General features: G+C 37.5%; 2 protein-coding genes across 3 annotated transcripts in view; one reads left to right on the top strand and one right to left on the bottom strand.

The window, feature by feature from the left end:
* CDH12 (cadherin 12) overlaps positions 1–21416 on the top strand; it is a 1061064-nt gene that overhangs the window by 921282 nt on the left and 118366 nt on the right. The gene's annotated exons all lie outside the window — the stretch shown is intronic.
* Positions 8098–9948, bottom strand: LOC116456703 (60 kDa heat shock protein, mitochondrial-like). Its single transcript, XM_032135482.3, is given in 3 exon segments — positions 8098–8764; positions 8766–9829; positions 9832–9948. Coding segments are annotated over 3 exon segments (1719 nt in total). The 5' UTR covers positions 9926–9948; the 3' UTR covers positions 8098–8203.

The following is a 21416-nucleotide window of genomic DNA, read 5'->3' as shown; positions in this document are numbered from 1 at the left end:
ATCAATTTTGTTGATCTTTTCAAAAAACCAGCTCCTGGATTCATTAATTTTTTGAAGGGTTTTTTGTGTCTCTATTTCCTTCAGTTCTGCTCTGATTTTAGTTATTTCTAGCCTTCTGCTAGCTTTTGAATGTGTTTGCTCTTGCTTTTCTAGTTCCTTTAATTGTGATGTTAGGGTGTCAATTTTGGATCTTTCCTGCTTTCTCTTGTGGGCATTTAGTGCTATAAATTTCCCTCTACACACTGCTTTGAATGTGTCCCAGAGACTCTGGTATGTTGTGTCTTTGTTCTCGTTGGTTTCAAAGAACATCTTTATTTCTGCCTTCATTTCATTATGTACCCAATAGTCATTCAGGAGCAGGTTGTTCAGTTTCCATGTAGTTGAGCGGTTTTGAGTGAGTTTCTTAATCCTGAGTTCTAGTTTGATTGCACTGTGGTCTGAGAGACAGTTTGTTATAATTTCTGTTCTTTTACATTTGCTGAGGAGAGCTTTACTTCCAACTATGTGGTCAATTTTGGAATAGGTGTGGTGTGGTGCTGAAAAAAATGTATATTCTGTTGACTTTGGGTGGAGAGTTCTGTAGATGTCTATTAGGTCCACTTTATGTAGAGCTGAGTTCAATTCCTGGATATCCTTGTTAACTTTCTGTCTCGTTGATCTGTCTAATGCTGACAGTGGGGTGTTAAAGTCTCCCATTATTATTGTGTGGGAGTTTAAGTCCCTTTGTATGTCACTAAGGACTTGCTTTATGAATCTGGGTGCTTCTGTGTTGGGTGCATATATATTTAGGATAGTTAGCTCTTCTTGTTGAATTGATCCCTTTACCATTATGTAATGGCCTTCTTTGTCTCTTTTGATCTTTGTTGGTTTAAAGTCTATTTTATCAGAGACTAGGATTGCAACCCCTGCCTTTTTTTGTTTTCCAGTTGCTTGATAGATCTTCCTCCATCCCCTTATTTTGAGTCTATGTGTGTCTCTGCACGTGAGATGGGTTTCCTGAATACAGCACACTGATGGGTCCTGACTCCTTATCCAGTTTGCCAGTCTGTGTCTTTTGATTGGAGCATTTAGCCCATTTACATTTAACGTTAATATTGTTATGTGTGAATCTGATCCTGTCATTATGATGTTAGTTGGTTATTTTGCTCGTTAGTTGCTATAGTTTCTTCCTAGCCTCGATGGTCTTTACAATTTGGCATGTTTTTGCAGTGGCTGGTACCGGTTGTTCCTTTCCATGTTTAGTGCTTCCTTCAGGAGCTCTTTTAGGGCAGGCCTGGTGGTGACAAAATCACTCAGCGTTTGCTTGTCTGTAAAGTATTTTATTTCTCCTTCACTTATGAAGCTTAGTTTGGCGGGATAGGAAATTCTGGGTTGAAAATTCTTTTCTTTAAGAATGTTGAATATCGGCCCCCACTCTCTTCTGGCTTGTAGAGTTTCTGCTGAGAGATCAGCTGTTAGTCTGATGGGCTTCCCTTTGTGGGTAACCCGACCTTTCTCTCTGGCTGCCCTTAACATTTTTTCCTTCATTTCAACTTTGGTGAATCTGACAATTATGTGTCTTGGAGTTGCCCTTCTCGAGGAGTATCTTTGTGGCGTTCTCTGTATTTCCTGAATCTGAATGCTGGCCTGCCTTGCTAGATTGGGGAAGTTCTCCTGGATAATATCTTGCAGAGTGTTTTCCAACTTGGTTCCATTCTCCCCATCATTTTCAGGTACACCAATCAGACGTAGGTTTGGTCTTTTCACATAGTCCCAAATTTCTTGGAGGCTTTGTTCATTTCTTTTTATTCTTTTTTCTCTAAACTTCCCTTCTCTCTTCATTTCATTCATTTCATCTTCCATTAGCGATACCCTTTCTTCCAGTTGATCGCATCTGCTACTGAGGCTTCTGCAATCTTCGCGTAGTTCTCGAAACTTGGCTTTCAGCTCCATCAGCTCCTTTAAGCCCTTCTCTCCATTGGTTATTCTAGTTATCCATTCTTCTAATTTTTTTTCAAAGTTTTTAACTTCTTTGCTATTGTTTTGAATTTCCTCTCGTAGCTCAGAGTAGTTTGATCGTCTGAAGCCTTCTTCTCTCAACTCATCAAAGTCATCCTCCATCCAGCTTTGTTCCATTGCTGGTGAGGAACTACGTTCCTTTGGAGGAGGAGAGGTGCTCTGTTTTTTAGAGTTTCCAGTTTTTTTGCTCTGTTTTTTCCCCATCTTTGTGGTTTTATCTACTTTTTGTCTTTGATGATGGTGATGTACGGATGGGTTTTTGGTGTGGATGTCCTTTCTGTTTGTTAGTTTTCCTTCTACCAGACAGGACCCTCAGCTGCAGGTCTATTGGAGTTTACTAGAGGTCCACTCCAGACCCTGTTTGGCTGGGTGTCAGCAGCGGTGGCTGCAGAACAGCGGATTTTCGTGAGACCACAAATTCAGCTGTCTGATAGTTCCTTTGAAAGTTTTGTCTCAGAGGAGTACCCGGTTGAATGAGGTGTCAGTCTGTCCCTACTGGGGGGTGCCTCCCAGTTAGGCTGCTCAGGGGTGAGGGACCCACTTTAGGAGGCAGTCTGTCCGTTCTCAGATCTCCAGCTGTGTGCTGGGAGAACCACTACTCTCTTCAAAGCTGTCAGTCAGACAGGGACATTTAAGTCTGTGGAGGTTCTTGCTGAGTTTTTGTTTGTCTGTGCCCTGCCCCCAGAGGTGGATCCTACAGAGGCAGGCAGGCCTCCTTGAGCTGTGGTGGGCTCCACCCAGTTCGAGCTTCCTGGCTGCTTTGTTTACCTAAGCAAGCCTGGGCAATGGCGGGCGCCCCTCCCCCAGCCTCGCTGCCGCCTTGCAGCTTGATCTCAGACTGCTGTGCTAGCAATCAGCGAGACTCCGTGGGCATAGGACCCTCCGAGCCAGGTGCGGGACACAATCTCCTAGTGTGCCGTTTTCCAGGCCCGTTGGAAAAGCGCAGTATTAGGATGGGACTGACCCGATATTCCAGGTGCTGTCTGTTTCCCCTTTCTTTGACTAGGAAAGGGAACTCCCTGACCCCTTGCGCTTCCTGAGTGAGGCAATGCCTGGCCCTGCTTCGGCTCGTGCACAGTGCGCTTCACTGACTGTCCTGCACCCACTGTTAGGCACTCCCTAGTGAGATGAAACTGGTACCTCAAGCAGAAATGCAGAAATCACCCGTCTTCTGTGTCGCTGGGGCTGGGAGCTGGAGACCAGAGCTGTTCCTATTCGGCCATCTTGGCTCCACCTTCGATAGTAAACATTTTTAATGTTCAAATTCTAGTTCTTTAAAAAAGGCTGGCATCACTTTTCTCATTCCCTTATTGAAACTCAGTTGAAGTATAAAATATAAAAACTTTACGTATCATGCAGCATGTTGATCTTATGTTTTCTGAATTAAAAATATGAGTAGCACCTAAAATATATTATTTTTCCTATCAGAAATATATAATCATATGTGCTTTTCTATTTTAAGTATTTAGTCTTTCTTTAGAAAAAATTACTATATCAGCAATGTGATAGCTTATTTCTCATTTTCTAATATGCACCCATTTGTATATACAAGCATGCCCTTATTTATAATGATAGAAGCTTAAAATCAACTGGAGTAGCATTAATAATGGACTGGCTATAAAAACTAGTATAATCATTTATTTCATAAAATAGGTATTTATTAAAAGCACATCAATAATAATATTTAGAAACTGAACATTTGTCACTATATATTGTTAAATTTTAAAAAGCAGGTTACAATATAGTATACATAGCATAATCTCAATTTACTTATATCTATGTAGGAATAACAATACAAACTTTAAAAGTATTATCACAAATACCTCCCACATGTTTGAATTGTGAGTGATTTTCAATTTCTATGAAGATATGTTACTTCTTTTTTATTATTATTATACTTTAAGTTCTAGGGTACATGTACACAACATGCAGGTTTGTTACATATGTATACATGTACCATGTTGGTGTGCCGCACCCATTAACTCGTCATTTACATTAGCATTCCTAATAGTATTACTTCTTTGAAGTGAGGAAACGTTGCAAATTGTTTCCTAAACTGAGGAACAATTCCAAGTAGATGCTATTTATCTCCCTGCATTGTTAGTGATGTAGTCTCTCTATGAGCTAACAGGTAAGGTGTTTGATATGAAATACTAGTCATCTTTTTAAAGCCTGAAAAGTAAGTCTCTAAGTTTCATATGAAAAAATTACCCTTTAATAATCTGAATGTACGTTTTTAAAAGCATGGGGGAAAAAGGAGAGAAAAGCATATGTCCTTTTGTCCTTTCTTAGATTTGGTACACAGTATGGTGGACCTCACTATAGAACTTAACCTCCAGTTGCACCATATTGCAACCAAATTTTTTGCCTGCATGTTATTACCCCAGGCCTGGCTAATGTAGCAGTCTTTTCAGACCCTCCTTAGTGGAACTGTTTTGTTGTTGTTGTTGTTATTGTTTGTCTTATACTCTCAGACTTTTTGTTTAGATCAAGTGCTTAGTGAACTGGCTCATTAATTAGTGCTAATGGAAAGAGGTGAAAGAAAACCTGGAACTAAGAGAAAAAAAAAATACAGCATTTGGGGCAATTCTTGCTTATGTTATCTACTCCTGGCACTGCTCGAAAGTATTTGAATTCCTAGCTGTTGTGCCCTCATAACAATGAATTACCCAGGCCCTGACTATGTTCATACTAAACTGTGGCCTCATGCAACCTGGTAGTGATTCTTCTACAGCTCAATAATTCATTTCTAGATGCCAGCAGGGAATTTTAATCATATATGAAGGACCTGGATGGCTACTCAAAAAAGTCCATGATGTGAATCATGTTATACAAGGAACAGTTGAAGAAGGGGGTATGTTCAATTGGAAGAAGTGTAAGGGCAAAATGATAGCTGATTTTTCCATTGTTGAAGGAGAATATGGAAGCTATGGCTCCGCAGTGTCTCCAGAGGAAGAATGGGACACTGGGATGAAAAAAGTCACAGGCAGCCAGACTTTAACTATGGGAGGAAGATCTGTCTATTCACCAGAAGTGTTTCAAGTCACTATTGACGTTCAATTGGAGACAGAATTAATTTCTCCTTCAGTTACTTTCTTATAATAAATTTTTATAGCTTTGATATTATAGTCATGCATTTTTAATTTTTGTCCATCACTATCAACTGAATCATAAACATCTTGTTTAAACTTCTTATCAGTCATACAAAATAGTGTCTGAAAACAATATCAGCAAGAAGTGAAAGAAGGGATAAAAGAAGGAGTTTCAAAGAATTATCATCAGGAAGATATTCTAAAGTGGAGAGAGAAAGATAAAATGGAAATACAAATGCAAAGTCTTCTTAGATATTGTCAAGCTCGGAAATAATAATTTAATTTATATGAGTGAATGAGTCTGAAAATCTTAAACAATTTTATCATGTAAGTATGGATATTCATAAAATACTGATATTGTCATATCACAACACATGTGGATAATAAGAAAATTTGCACGGCACACCAGAGGAAACTAACCAGAGACTATTGGCTCCATCACTCTCATGGCCCCAAGTCATAGCCAACTGCTTCATTGTTCCATCTTGAAAGATGTACCAAAAACCAAAGATCATCATGCATTTGAGGAAAACTACATTATAAAACAGAAAAACAAATATTGAATGAGAGATAAGTAATAAAATATCGATAAGAACACCTAAACCACTTCCCCTAACATCTATGAAAATTCAAGTTACAATTATATCTAAAATAAAATTATATCTATTAGAAAAATGGAATAATTAGAGATTAAGTGCTTATGTGTAATATTTGAAGACATGTTAATGGAAAAAAAGAAGCATATTCTAAAGAAATAGAACAAAACCTCAAAGAGTTTTATATATCCCCTTTGAGTTTTTATATATATATATTATATATATATAAACTCTTTGAGGTTTTGTTCTATTTATATATCCGCTTTGAGTTTTTATATATCTCCTTTGAGTTTTTACATATATATTATATATATATATATAAACTCTTTGAGGTTTTGTTCTATTTCTTTATTATTTTTCCTCATATATATATATGAGGAAAATTAATAAAAGGAAAAATAATAAAAATAAAAAAGCACAAACAGAGAATCTGAGAATAAGAATTCCAGAAAAAGGATAGAAGAGCAAAATTTATCATTTCACACATCTAAGCATACAAGTTACAGATTACCAGTTTCACCCAGTGAATATGCATGGTAATGAATGAAAAAAACCCATACTTCATTTTAACTATTAGAATACCAAAGATGAAGAAAGTTTTTCCAAAATTTCAGAGGGAAGGAAGAAAATTTTTACAAAATCAGAACAAAAGAAATAAGAAACAAATGGAACAAGGCACTTTAAATAGAGAATCAAAGTGGCATTAGACTTCCAGAGGGCAACATGAAAGCACAGTTGCTAGAAGTAAATGGAGCAATGAATTTTATGTTACAAACAAAAATGGTGCTGAACCAAAAATTTTATTTTCAGTTAAATGACCAATATATTCCAAGAACAAATTCAAGGAAGTTCACATACAATATACTACCCAAATATATTTGGAAGATATACTAGGGTCTTCTTTTCAGAATAAGGAACTAAAGCAAGCAGGAATTACAGGTGACATGAAGAGAACAGAGGTACCCATCTAATAAAGCAGTGACGGAAAGAAGGTGCATGAAGAACTGGTGTGGGAACTACTTAAAAAAATGAGATTTAATAATATACTGATATCACTGAGTCTTTGGAAAGCACTGATGATATAGTAGAGACAAATAGGGTGCAAACAAGAAACATAATTAAAGCTCTATAAAAACAAAATATGCATAAAAAGTGAATATCCTAAACTGGCAAAGGATTACTCCTTTAAGTCCTATGAAGGTATTTATGGGCAAACTCATATAAATCAATGCACAAGTGCAACTCAAATTCACGATAGGAAAATATAAAATTATATTATCTGGGTTATGGGCTCAGATTTGCTGTCTACAAATTGTGTTTGACAGTATATGGTGAGCTTGCATGAATCCTTTGTTGAAAGAGTGAACCATTTTGAAGCTAAAGGGTGATGCTATGAGCTACCCAATTCAACAGGCATATAACCATTTTTCTGTAAACTAAGGGGTGAGTGGCATAGTAATTGAGAACAGCGGCTTGGAATTAGCTCTACAGTACAATAAGCTAAATCTGAAGTTGTACAACCTTGGGTAAATTACATATAGCCTCATTTGCCTTAGTTTCCTCACCTGTAAAATACAGATAACAGTTACTTACTCGTAGTGTTGTGAGAATTAAATTTGTTAAAACAAGGAATGTGCTTAACAGGGCCTTTTGGCCAGGCGTGGTGGCTCATGTCTGTAATCCCAGCACTTTGGGAGGTAGATGGATCACCTGAGGTCAGGAGTTCCAGATCAGCCTGACCAACACGGAGAAACCCCATCTCTACTAAAAATACAAAAAATAGCTGGGCATGGTGGTGCATGCCTTTAATCCCAGCTAACTCGGGAGGCTGAGGCAGGAGAATCGTTTGAACCCGGGAGGCAGAGGTTGCGGTGAGCTGAGATCACGCCATTGCACTCCAGCCTGAGCAACAAGAGTGAAACTCCATCTCAAAAAACAAACAAACAAAAAACAGGGCCTTTTATAATAAGTTATTACCCCATACTGTAATTTCAAAAATTAAGTGAATATATTTAAAAAGGGAAAACATAGAATGTTGTCTAATACATCACTTTTTTTTAACTAAACAAATTTTTATTACACAAAAGTTGTCACGTAATTGGATATTTCTCTACTTTGTACACAATTATTCTCACTCTCCACAGAAAGGCTGCTTAACTTCTCATCTGGTGGTGGCAAGCACTAAAATCCTGATTTTAACAGAATAGCAGTAAAAATGCTTCAGTGATTTAAGTTGAAAGCAGTACATTGGTACATGGCTCTTGTACCCAGTATCAAGAATGTACAAATGTTTTTTATTCAAAAATACAAAATAAATTATCTGTAGTCATGGACAATGACAGCAGTAAACCATTATATATTTTGTCAGCTGAAACCAGTAACTGATGGTTATAGTGATTTTCAGACAGCCTTTTTCTTCATTTTCTCCAACTGACTTCTCTGAAGTTATTGGTGAGGAACACTGCCTTGGGCTTCCTGTCACAGTTCATTAATAAAGGTAAAGCACTAGTCTAGGAGTTAGAACATGCCACCTCCCATACCGCCTCCCAATCCACCCCTTGCACCCATTCCAGGGTCCTTCTCTTCTTTAGGAATTTCTGTGACTACAGCTTCTGCTGCAGTTAACAGAGAGGCCACACCAGCAGCATCCAATAAAGCAGTTCTCACAACCTTTGTTGGGTCAATAATTCCTTTTTCCACCATATTCACAAAATCTCCAACCATAGCATCATAACCAACTTCTGAGGAAATTTGAATTATTTTCTCAGCTATCAAAGATCCTTCAACACCTGCATTCTTAGCAGTGGTCATTGCCGGAATTTTGAGTGTTCTTTTAATAATTTCTATACCAGTTTTTTGATCTTCATTAGCTGGAGTCAATGAGTCCAAGGCTGGAATGCATCGAAGCAGGGCACAACCCCCTCCCAAAACAATGCCTTCTTCAACAGCAGCTCTTGTAGCATTAAGGGCATCTGTAACTCTGTCTTTCTTTTCATTCACTTCAACATCACTTGTCCCACCAACCTTCAGCACAGCTACGCCATCTGAAAGTTTTGCCAGCCGTTCATTCAGTTTTTCCCTTTTCATATTCACTAGTTGTGACATCTAACTGCTCAATGATTTCTTGAATACGTTTTTCAATTTGAGCCTTGTCACCTTTTCCTTTTAAGAGCATGGCATCATCTTTGGTCACAATGACCTCTCCAACTTTTCCTAAGTCATGAGGCTGAATGTCTTCAAGATTCAGGGTCAACCCCTCTTCTCCAAACACTGCACCACCAGTAGCAATAGCCGTATCTTTAAGCTGGTTCTTTCTATTGTCACCAAACCCTGGAGCCTTGACTGCCACAACCTGAAGACCAACCTTTAGCCTATTCAAGACGAGTGTACTTAGAGCTTCTCCATCAACATCTTCAGCAATTATGACCAAAGGCTTACGGTGAGCATTGGCAATTTCAAGAGCAGGTACGATGGACTGGACATGAGAAATTTTCTTTTTACTCAACAGAACATAGGCATCCTGGAATTCACATTTCTGACCTTTTGATGTATTAATAAAGTATGGAGAAATATAACTTCAATCAAACTTCACGCCTTCAATAATTTCTAATTCATCATTCAGTGTTTTTCCATCCTTTACTGTGATGACACCCTTTCTTCCAACCTTTTTCATTGCATCAGAGATGATATTGCCAATTTCTTTGTCTCCATTTGCAGAAATCATAGCAACCTGTGCAATTTCTTCAGGGGTGGTCACAGGTTTAGACTGCTTTTTAAGTTCAGCAATTACAGCATCAACAGCTAACATCACACCTCTCCTGATTTCCACTGGATTAGCACCTTTGCTAATCTTCTCAAAGCCTTCCTTGGCTATAGAGCGTGCCAGTACAGTAGCAGTGGTAGTGCCATCCCCAGCTTCTTCATTTGTGTTATTGGCAACATCTTGAACAAGTTTAGCTCCAATGTTTTTATATTTATCCTTTAAGTCAATTGACTTTGCAACAGTCACACCATCTTTTGTTACTTTGGGACTTCCCCATCTCTGCTCAATAATCACTGTTGTTCCCTTTGGCCCCATTGTAACGGCCACAGCATCGGCTAAAAGGTCTACACCTTGAAGCATTAAGGCTCGGGCATCTGCACAAATTTTACATCTTTGGCATAAGCCCGAGTGAGATGCGGAGCCAGTACCCTGGACACCGGTCTCATCTGGCGAAAGACTGTGGGTAACCGAAGCATTTCTGCGGGGCGGTGGCAGGGCGTGCGCGGCGAGACAGGTCGTCGGCGGCGAGTGAGGGACAGAGTGCTAATATATCACTTTTTCAAAGCAAATAAATGTGATAGTTATACTATAAATGGAACATACAGACATCTGCCAAATTATGAGAGCAATACAGCCAATTTATGTCTGGTTCAAATAACCTGTTTTTTTCTGATTAAAAATTCAATTTGAAATACTGATAAAGTAATAAAAATACGTCTTTTTGTTAATTTCCATTATCACTTTACGTCATCCTCTGTGTGTGGCTGTGCATGTGGCAATAAACAAATTAAATATATGTCACAAACATTTGGACATGAGAATAAATTCAGATAAGATGTGGTTTCCCGTAATGGGAGAATCATCATGATGCATCAGTGCTTAATTTATAATGGCTTGATTATATTTATAATATATTTGTACATTATAAATACATTTATAATGTACTTGAGTGCAAAATAACAAAGAAATCTACTGACAATAACTGTCTGAAGCTAAAATGGTAATACTGAAACCTGAACATTGGTTCTAATTAAATACTGGCAATATTGTTTGATATATCTTTACAAACATTGCTTTGTAATCTAGTTTTCGTTTTAGTAAAACACTTATTATTTATCTTGAATTTCCAATCAATACATCATAAACTATCAAAATGCATCTACATTCACAGCCTGGATATTAGACTGATTTCTTCTCACTTTTGCTGAGTGTCAACATATGAATTACAATGGTGCTAGATTTTTAAATGATATTAATAAGAACAAAAGAAAAAAGATCCATGATTCAATACATATTATGCATATTTGATCTTAGGTGTGTGTAGCTACTGTGGAAAATTCCTTGCATACTTTTTAAGTATTCAGGTAATTTGAAATTATATATGCAGATCCATTAGTAACCATTTTGTATCAGAGAAACTAATATATAAAAATAATATGAAGTTTAACAAAATAGACTATTTTGTTACTTAATTAAACAAAAATGAGTAGTGTATTTCTAGAAAGCTCAATTCCAAATTTTAAAAAAATGAAAAAAAAATATGTTGTACCAAGAATGGCCAAACAAACAAAATAAAACAGCTTAGTTATTTTATGAAGAACTTCTGTGTTCCCTGGAGGTGGACTAGGGTAGTGGCTGTGAGCAATGGCTTTGGCGTCATCTGCTTGAGTTTGCCCCAGCTCCACCACTTACTAAAAGTCAAGACTCCGGACAACCTGCTTCATCATCTAGGTGTAGTTTTGCGTTTTTAGAAATGATGCAAATAATAGAAAATAGGATAGGTTTAAGCATTAAATATAAGAATGCATATAAAATGTTTTGCACAATGTTTGACACATTGTAATAGCTCCATAAATGTTGTTAAGCTCCTTTCCTGTTTTAGGAAAGAAGAGAGAGTTGCAAATGAGAAGTATTTTCTGAGTTTCCCAAAAGAAATCATATAAAATAAAGTTTTTTGAATACTACATTTCGATAGTTTTTTTTCATTTCTCTTTTTCCTTCATTTTTATACCTTATAGTCTCTGTGCATAGTGCAGTGTGAGCTGCTAAAATAGTGGTCACTTAATAGATGGCTTATAAATAAAAAACTAAGATTTTATTTTTCTTTCCGAGGGGTAGCTAAAGAAGTGCCCTGGCATTAAATATATAACTTTAGAGACAGCCACTAGAAACACAGGTGAAGTTTCCTATGTTTTTATACTCTGGAAATGATGGATGATTCAACTCTGCACTTGAGTGCAAAATCCCACTCTTCAGAACAAGAAATGGATAAACCCTGACTCCATGAAACTTTCTCTGTCACGATCAAAAATACTGAGAGCTGGGGTGCACTGGGACTCTACTTTCTATTACTTAGGCTTCATAATGAGTGAATGCCTGTGGATAAACAAATGTTAGGGCAAAAGAAAAGGAAGGAAGGAAGGAAGGAAGGGAGGGAGGGAGGGAGGGGAAAAGAAAAAGAAGAAAGAAAGAAGGAAGAAGGAAGGAAGGAAGGAAGGAAGGAAGGAAGGAAGGAAGGAAGGAAGGAAGGAAAAGTATTGCATATAGAGCAACCCATACAGACAAGAGCTTAGTGCCCTAACATCACAGTCTAGAAGAAAGATATAAGCATGACTACAGTAGAAGGAAACTAACCGATTCTATAGAAAAGATAACACTGATAGCAACAGTGTTGACGGAAGGGTAAGGTAGTTGGAAGGAAATATAACTTTGTTTGAGCCTCAGCAGGGTACGATTCAGGGAATGAACAAAACTGCTATTCGAACTTCCAAGTCGGTGCACCCTCTACCTGAATGTGGCCCCAGGTTCAGTACTATAAAAAGTAAGATGATAACTCGGAACTGACCCTGACTCCCAGCAAGCATTCTGGACTCCAGATTGCCAGGTGGACTTTTGGGGCCAGCTGCTAAATTAGTATGAGCAAGGACATCAGAACTATCTTTTTACAGCTTCTTTCTTAAGACCACTAATTTATAATTTGTAATTGTACCAGGCAAAATTGCCATTCTTTAAGTTTCCAATCTACCTGTTAGATCAACTATTAATCAAATCCATGACTTTAATATTCCAAATCCTCTTGTGATCCTGAAGAATTCATTCTTGGTGTCGACCGCTTTTCATTAGGTTTCCTTTCCATCTCTTTGGCTGGGTCATAAAATAAATTCGTGGGTAATCTGATCTAGCTATAATTCACTCTCCCTTAAACTTTTAATCTCTTTTTATTTTTTAATCCACACTATACGTTACCCCTGGCTTACAAGTTGAAAGCTTTAAAAAATACTATACATAAAAAATTCCACATAATGATATATTGACCAAAATGTTTTTAAAAATACTTTTAGTATAATGAGAGAAGCCTCATGATACATAAGGGAATAATAGCTTAATTGATTAAGAGCCATAGCTTTCACTTAGAAATAATAGCATAGTTAATTCAACTTTTGTCATCAAATACACACTTTAAAATAGCATCAAATATATTTCACTGCTATAAGTAACGAAAATGTCTTCCGGATATCTGCATCTATTGTGGAGGTACTAGGTTAAGTTCAGTGTTTTCTGTAGTATGCATCAAAATTATACTTTAGTGATAGAATGGCTCTGATCTTGTCTTTCTTTTAATGTGCTACTTAAAAAGTTGGTTAATAAATAAACTGTTATCCTATGAAATAGTAATAACATATATATTGTAATTTGTTTGTAGTGAGCTTTGAAACTGCTGTCCAACTTTTAAAGTTTTTTTCTTTTATAGTGTGAATATGCAAATCATCATGAGAATGATTACAATACTGTAACTCCTTCAAATGCAAATCATACAAGCCACTCTTGAGAGAGAACCATATGAAGTAAAAGTTTGATAGCATGTGAAAGGAAAATGGAAAAATCCATCAAAGTTTAATTTCAGCAACTCTCAATACAGTTAGTCTTTTTGGGTAGAGTATCAACATAGATATTTTTCTCTTTTTTTCTTTTTTCCTCCCTCCCTCTTTTTCTTTTCTTTTCTTTTCTTTCTTTTCTTTCTCTCTTTCTCTTTCTTTTCATCTTTCAACAGGGTCTCTTACTGTTACAATACATCCAAGCTGTATTGTAGAAGATGGAGTGCCATGGCAGAATCTCAGCACTGCAAACTTTGCCTCTCATTCTCCAGTGACCCTCCCACCTCATCTTCCCAAGTAGCTGGGACCACAGGCCGTGCCACCATGCATGGCTAATTTTTTTTTTTTTTTTTTTTGTATTTTTGGTAGAGACAGGGTTGTGCCATGTTGTCCTGGCTGGTCTGCAACTCTTAGGCTCAAGTGATCCACCTTCCTTAGCCTCCCAAACTGCTAGGATTACAGGTGTGAGACACTGTGACTAGTGGGTATTGTTCAAACCTCCCATTTTATAGATGAAGAAACTGATCTAATTGATAAACATATTGGAATAATTTGGATCAGAAGGCATATGAAATATAATAAAGTTTAATTTTCATTTAGCTACAGTAAAGTTCTGCTTTGAGTAATTGCATTACAACGAATCTTGCAAAACAAGTGGGCTTCCAAGTCTTTTAGTTTTGTAACAATTACTAACCCAAATCCCACGCTAAATTACTGCAGCATTTAACCGTGGCAACACAGAAGAAACAAAACCTTAATAGGAAATCAGAGTCTCATACACAAATAAAGTTTTCTCTATTAGCTAAGAATATTTAAACAATATAATGTGTACAGTTATTACTACTTTGTAGACAGACACTATTTCTATCATTACTTATCTGGATTCATAAGCACTTTTGCAAGTATTGCAAAGTAATGTGGCATCATCATGCCTTTGAGTTTATGAAATAATCAATATTCAAGGTCACTTGCCTTCAGATAATATGAACTGCTATAATAGGTTCTAGACTTTCTTTTAATGGATTTTCCACACATGATATCCATTTTTCTAATGGGTATCAATGCAGTCCTTCCTTTTATGAAAGCTCATGCTCTATCTGGTAATGGAAAGTAGAATTGTACACTCTTCTGTAGACTTAGCATGGCTTGAGGTGTCAGGATTGCCAAAATGCTAGTAATTGGTTTATAGAATTCTTTTGTCACAGCTCTTAAGAGTTCTCTAGACCTTTTTCATTTTAAGCTGCTTCATTGATTTCTGTAACAGACAGCAAAGCAGTGTCATCACTGCCATAACTATTGATGGGATATTGATATTGTAACTATTGACATTGAGCCTTGTGGCTGAATCAAGAGATCCAAAGGCTTGATTGAAAACTTCTAACATCAGCTGATCAAAAGCATTTTCTTAGCCAGACTTATTTGTTCCTTTATTAACTTACACAATAGACATGTATTAAGTACCTATTATATACCAAGCTCCGTTTTAGGTTCTGAGATTTCATAAATAAATAAATAAAGTAGTAATACTCTCTAGATGTTAACTTACAGACTTGTGGAAGAGACAGTGGAAAATGAGACAGGAAACAAGACACTCTGAGCATATGGAAATGGGTTTTTAGAAGTTCAGCTATTGAGGCCAGTTTTTAAAATGGAATGAAGTTTACCTGAGTGAAAAAGAACACTCACTTATTTTTTTTTTTTTTGACAGAATCTCACTCTGTCACCCAGGCTGGAGTGCAGTGGTACAATCTAGGATCACTGCAACCTTCTCTTCCTGGGTTCAAGCAATTCTCATCCCTCAGTCTCCCAAATAGCTGGGACTATAGGCACGTGCCACTATGCCTGACTAATTTTTGTATTTTTAGCAGAGGTGGCGTTTTGCCACGTTGGCCAGGCTGTTCTCGAACTCCTGGTCTCCAAATGATCCACCCTCTTAGGCCTCCCAAAATGCTGGGATTACAGGTGTGAGCCACTGGTGGCATGCAGCCTGAAAAAGAATATTTCTGATTTTGACAACAGCATGTATAAAGGGCATAATATGAAGTAGCCCTGAATCTTAGGGAACTATATTGTATTGAGGCAATATAAAGTAGACAGGGAAGAGACAAAGATAAGCCTAGAAATGCAGAGAGGCACATTTGTGAAGAGCATTGGAGATAGTGCTGAGGACAAAATTAAATTTACATTTTTGAAAGACAAATGCGGCTGAAGCAATCAGGTGGATTGCAGGTTAAGAGAAGCAACATTTGGACTATTAAATATCATAACACTATAACCTAGGTGAGAAATAGTAAACATTTCAAATAAAAGTAGTGGCAGAATGCATAAGGAAAGTATTGTAGCAATGTTTAGTTAATGAAAGAGACTACACCAGATGTAAACAATAAGTGCTAAATAAAAGTTTAAAATGTCCTCAAGATTTATCTTGGTCTAGTTAAGAGGCAGTTCTGCTATTGAAGCAACTAGAAAATATAAATGATGGTCAGGATTTAGTCACTGGTACATAGGGGCTAATATGTACAAGATTGTAGAGTTAGGCATGCAGAGTGAGAGACAAAATCAGGGTATATGGGCAGGGAGAGGAAAAGGAGTCTGTAAAGAATGCTAAGTAGTTATCAGAGACTCAGGGGGAGAGTCAAGAGTAAATGATGTTGAAGAAACCATAAAAAGAGACAACTTGAAGAAAGAGATTTGGCTCAACCATTAAAATGCCCACAAAGGGCCCGGTGTGGTGGCTCACGCCTGTATTCCCAGCACTTTGGGAGGCCAAGGCAGGTGGAATATGAGGTCAAGAGATGGAGACCATCCTGGTCAACATGGTGAAACCCTGTCTCTACTAAAAATACAAAAATTAGCTGGGCATGGTGGCATGTACCTGTAGTCCCAGCTACTTGGGAGGCTGAGGCAGGAGAATCGCTTGAGCCCAGGAGGCAGAGGTTGCGGTGAACCGAGATCGTGCCACTGCACTCCAGCATGGAGACAGAGCGAGACTCCGTTTCAAAAAAAAAATGCCCACAAAGAAGAAAGGTAAACATAAGAAACACCATTCTCTCTTAGGAGAAAAGATCAGTTAATCAGAAGCAGTAATAAACTGAAGGAATGAAGTTTTGAGTCCAGAATGCTCCAATTATAGTACTAGGCTCAGGGGAAAGCAAGATTTCAATTAAGGTAAATTGCTAAAGGAAGCATTCTGCAGAAGAGTGACAATGAGTGAAGTTTGTGTCCAGTACTTCCAGGAGTGCAATGCACTGTGGAAAGCAATTTGGGAGCCAGCACTAGTGGAAGAAACCAGAAGATGTAATTTACATGTATTGTTAAATTTAATCTTTGTTAACCTGTTTGTGAAATTCAGTTACAAATTTCCAATTCTTAGATAAGAGGCTCAAAATTGTTACCCAAAAATTAAGTGGCAGAGCTCTAACGTTTTTTGGACAGAGAGCAAAAGACATTCCCTAGAGAAGAGGTTTACAGAAGCAGGGTGGTTAAATTTTAGAATGAAAAAAGGAGAAGGATATTAATCTCAAATTTCAGACTACATAAAGTAATTGGCACTGCTTGGAAAGTTTTGGACAGAGCAATGGTATATTCAAAACCCTGTAACCCAAAGATTAATCTTAATTTTGGGGAGAGTTCAGATATGATTCTGTTTCAAATTGTACAACAAATCACTGGAAGTAGGGAACTCTACCCATTCACTACAAAGTTGAAGAATTTAAACCATCATTTTGATGAGGTTTCACTAAGTGCCAGTTATTATGCTAAGAAATTTATATGCATTTTCACATGAATTAATGCATAAATAAGTTCCATGAGGTTCCCACTCTCTGTACTCCCATTTTATATTTGAAATAACAGAGGTTTATTTAGAGTGTTTAACTGACTTGCCAAAATCTTGTTTATTTGGAAGTAACAGAAAATTCTAATGCAACTCAAAGTATAACATAGCACACAAAATCTTTTAGAAATCGCCACACTGTCTTCCACAATGGTTAACTAATTTACATTCCTACCAACGGTGTAAAAGCTTTCCTATTTCTCTGCAATCTTGACAGGATCTGTTGTTTCTTGATTATTTAATAATCGCCATTCTGACTGGTGTGAGATTCTATCTCATTGTGTTTTTGTTACCGGGGGTGCCTGTTCTTAGAGCTCCCAAGATGGTGGCAGGCCACTTCCAAGATGGCAGCAAGCCTTTTGTTCTCTGACCTGGGGTTCTTGGTCTCACAGATTCCAAGCAATGGAACCTTGGGCCATGTGGTGAGTGTTACAGTTCTATTAGGAGGAACCTCAGGCACTTAGCCCACGCAGCAACAATGGCAGGCCTCTAGCCCAATTGGGAGCAGCAATGGGCACCGCTTGGCTGGATCAGAAGTGCAGTGGACACCCTTCCACCCGGGAGGGGTGGAAATCAACGGCAGGTCTGGGACAGCTGCGAACAGCAGTGGTGGATGGTGAGCAAAGCTCAGCTCCAAGCCATAACAAACACGGACCAGAAGAATGTACAGTTGCAAGATTTAACAGAGTGAAAACAGAGCTCCCATACAATAGGAGGGGGCCAAAAGGGGGTTGTGGCTCCATGCTCAAATGCCTGGGTTTTATATCCCAATCATTGTCCCTCCCCCTGTGCTTTTAGGCAATAGATGATTGGCTATTTCTTTACCTCCTGTTTTTGCCTAATTAGCATTTTAGTGAGCTCTCTTTACTACCTGATTGGTCAGGTGTGAGCTAAGTTGCAAGCCCCGTGTTTAAAGGTGGATGCGGTCACCTTCCTAGCTAGGCTTAGGAATTCTTAGTTGGCCTAGGAAATCCAGCTAGTCCTGTCTCTCAGTTGTGATTTGCATTTGTCTAATTATCAGTGATGTTGAGCCTTCCTTCATATGTTTGTTGGCTGCACAAATGTTTTCTTTTGAGAAGTGTCTGTTTATGTCCTTTGGCCACTTTTTAATGGGGTTGTTTGTTTTTTCTTGTAAATTTGCTTACGTTCCTTGTAGATTCTGACCCAGCAATCCCATTACTGGGTATATACCCAAAGGAATATAAATCATTCTACTACAAAGATACACACATGCAAATGTTCATTGCAGCACTACTCGCAATAGCAAAGACGTGAAATCAACCCAAATGCCCAACAATGATAGACCGGATAAATAAAATGTGGTATACATACACCATGGAATACTATGTAGCCATAAAAGGGAATGAGATCATGTTCTTTGCAGGGACATGGTTGAAGCTGGAAGCTATTATCCTCAGAAAAGTAACGCAGGAGCAGAAAACCAAATACCGCATGTTCTCACTTATAAGTGAGAGTTGAACAGTGAGAACACAGGGATGGGAACAACAAGCATTGGGGCCTGTTGGGGGAGGGTGGGGGAGGGAGAGAATCAGGAAAAATAGCTAATGCATGTCTGGCTTAATACCTAGGTGATGGGTTGATAGGTGCAGCAAGCCACCATGGCACATGTTTACCTCTGTAACAAACCTGCACATCCTGCACATGTACCCCAGAACTTAGAGTAAAATAAAATAAAATTTTTAAAAAATAGCACACAAAAGAGAATTTATGGTCTCAAAGTATCAAAATGCTTGGAGGATGAGCTTCTGGCAGGTTTAGTTGAGACTCTTCTTTATTTTTCTCCCCTGTGATTCTAAAGTTTGTGGCCTCTGGTCTGTGACAATCTTGCCAATTATCCACTGAGATGTTGAAATGGCAATAGCAATTCCAGGCATCTGCACACCATTATCCAAAGGGGGTACAAAGAGAATTTTCTAGAAGTTCCTAGCATATGTCTCTTCTGATTTTGTTGGCTTTATGTAGGTTGCATTTATACTTCTTAAACAAGCATTATTAGCCAGAAAAAAAAGGGGGCAGAATTTGGGTTTGTTGCTTTAGACCTAAGCCAATTGCCTCCATGAGATTCAACATCTAATGTACATGGAGGTATAATGGAGATGGTGATATATTAATATAAATATGAACAGTTCATAGGATTAGGTGGGACTAATTTTTGGAGGATTATCACACTGTCCACTAAAATTACATTATCATTACAGAATTGAAATAACTTGCAAAGATCATATATCTATTTAATTACAGTGTTGATTTTAGGATTTAGTACTTCTAATTGCTAGTTTATACACACACATATATACTATATATGTGTATTATAACACACACTTATGTTTTTTCTTTTACTTGAAACTACATAGAGAGATGCAGATAAATGAATAGGAAGAAGATAGATGATAGATAGATAGATAGATAGATAGATAGATAGATAGATAGATAGATGATAGATAGATAGATAGATAGATAGATAGATAGATAGATAGATAGATAATAATGATTGATATATAGGTAGATAGATGATAGATAGATAGACAGATAGATGATAGATAGACAGACTGATAGATTTTACTCTTAACATGGCAGAGGCATCTGATCAAATCAAAATAAATAATGTTAGGTATGTAGAGAGTGCATTAAATTCTAATTAGTCAAAGTAACTGGCCCTTAACACCTTGGCCAAATACATTTGCATCAAACGTGATTTATTTACCCTATAATAATATGATGCTACACAGAAAAAATGCAAAGCTTACTGAATTATCGCTGAGAGCCCCTGTGTGAGTATATTCCAAACTCAGACATTTCATCATTATTTCTATGGAATTTCCTAACAGCATCTATGAAAATAATTTCAAATGACATTAGGTATAAAGAAGGCAACACTGTAAGTTGGAGTTCAATGTGTGTCACTGGACGCAGGCATTAGCATTTGTATTGATATTCATGGTACTATAGAATTCTTGGCACACAGCTGAGAGATAAAGTGCTCATAAAAATGGATTCACTTATCCATCAAAGTAGGTCTGAATCACAAGGTGTAAATATGTATAGTCTAAAATATTTAGGACAGATCTAAGAGGAAGGTTTTATAACCTTAGAGTGCTGCTGGGGCCTTGGACTGAATACCAAATCATAAGTCGCTGTCACAGCATTAGATGTGCTGGGGCTACTCAAGGCCCACAGTGAGCAAGGTCAGGGTGTTAGGCAGAGAAAAGCCAAATTGGCTGCTCTGATCTTAGAAGTACAATTCAAGGAGGCATCATTTCTACTCTGGGGGATTTTTATGGCATGTCTTTTCGAGTCCATCTTAAAGGTTTTCATTATTTCATGAAGACTTAATAAATGTATAATTCTTTTCCCTTGGGTCTCTAATAAAGTGATCCAATATTATTATAATCTACTTGTTTGCATTTTAATATAATTTAAATATATATTCAAAACCTCCCTTTTCTAATACACAGAAGATAAATTCCAGATCAGTATTTGAATATTCAGGGGTGAGAGTTGAGGATAGGAGTCTTGCGAGTGTCACACTTTTGGAAGTGATACCCTATGCGTGGTGCAGGAGAACAGAGAGTGAGTATTTAGGTATTTGTTTTATTTTATTTTATTTTATTTTATTTTATTTCATTTTATTTTATTTTATTTTATTTTAATTTTTGAGATGGAGTTTTGCTCTTGTCGCCTAGGCTGGAGTGCAATGGCGCAATCTAGGCTCATTGCAACCTCCGCCTCCTGGGTTCAAATGATTCTCCTGCCTCCAGAGTAGCTGAGATTACAGGCATGTGCCACCACACCCAGCTAATTTTTTGTATTTTTAGTAGAGAAGGGGTTTCTCCATGTTGGTCAGGCTAGTCGCGAACTTTTGACCTCAAGTGATCCACCCGCCTCGGCCTCCAAAGTGCTGGGATTACAGGCGTGAGCCACTGCGCCCAGTGGTGTTTGTTTTATTTTACATACCCTAGAATAGGAGTACTACATGGCAAACTCTATTATAATGTCTTTATATGTAAATATTAACACATTTAATACCACTAGAAAATTGATGCTATGTTTTTTCACCTTTTCTGCAAATGCGGGAATTAAAGCAAAGATAAATTTCCTTGAGATCACACAATTGTTTAATGGCTAATCTGGGATTCAAAAGTTAGGCCACAGAGACAAAGATTATAATCACAATGTCAAGCTATGCAGCCTCTCCTAATTGATGAGTTCTCTAGGAGAATTCTTAGCCCTCGCTAT

The sequence above is a fragment of the Hylobates moloch genome, unplaced genomic scaffold, assembly GCF_009828535.3.
Source record: "Hylobates moloch isolate HMO894 unplaced genomic scaffold, HMol_V3 SCAFFOLD_17, whole genome shotgun sequence".
NCBI classification, from domain to species: domain Eukaryota; kingdom Metazoa; phylum Chordata; class Mammalia; order Primates; family Hylobatidae; genus Hylobates; species Hylobates moloch.
Note: the sequence above shows the minus strand (reverse complement) of the source record. Positions and strands in the feature narration are given on the sequence as shown.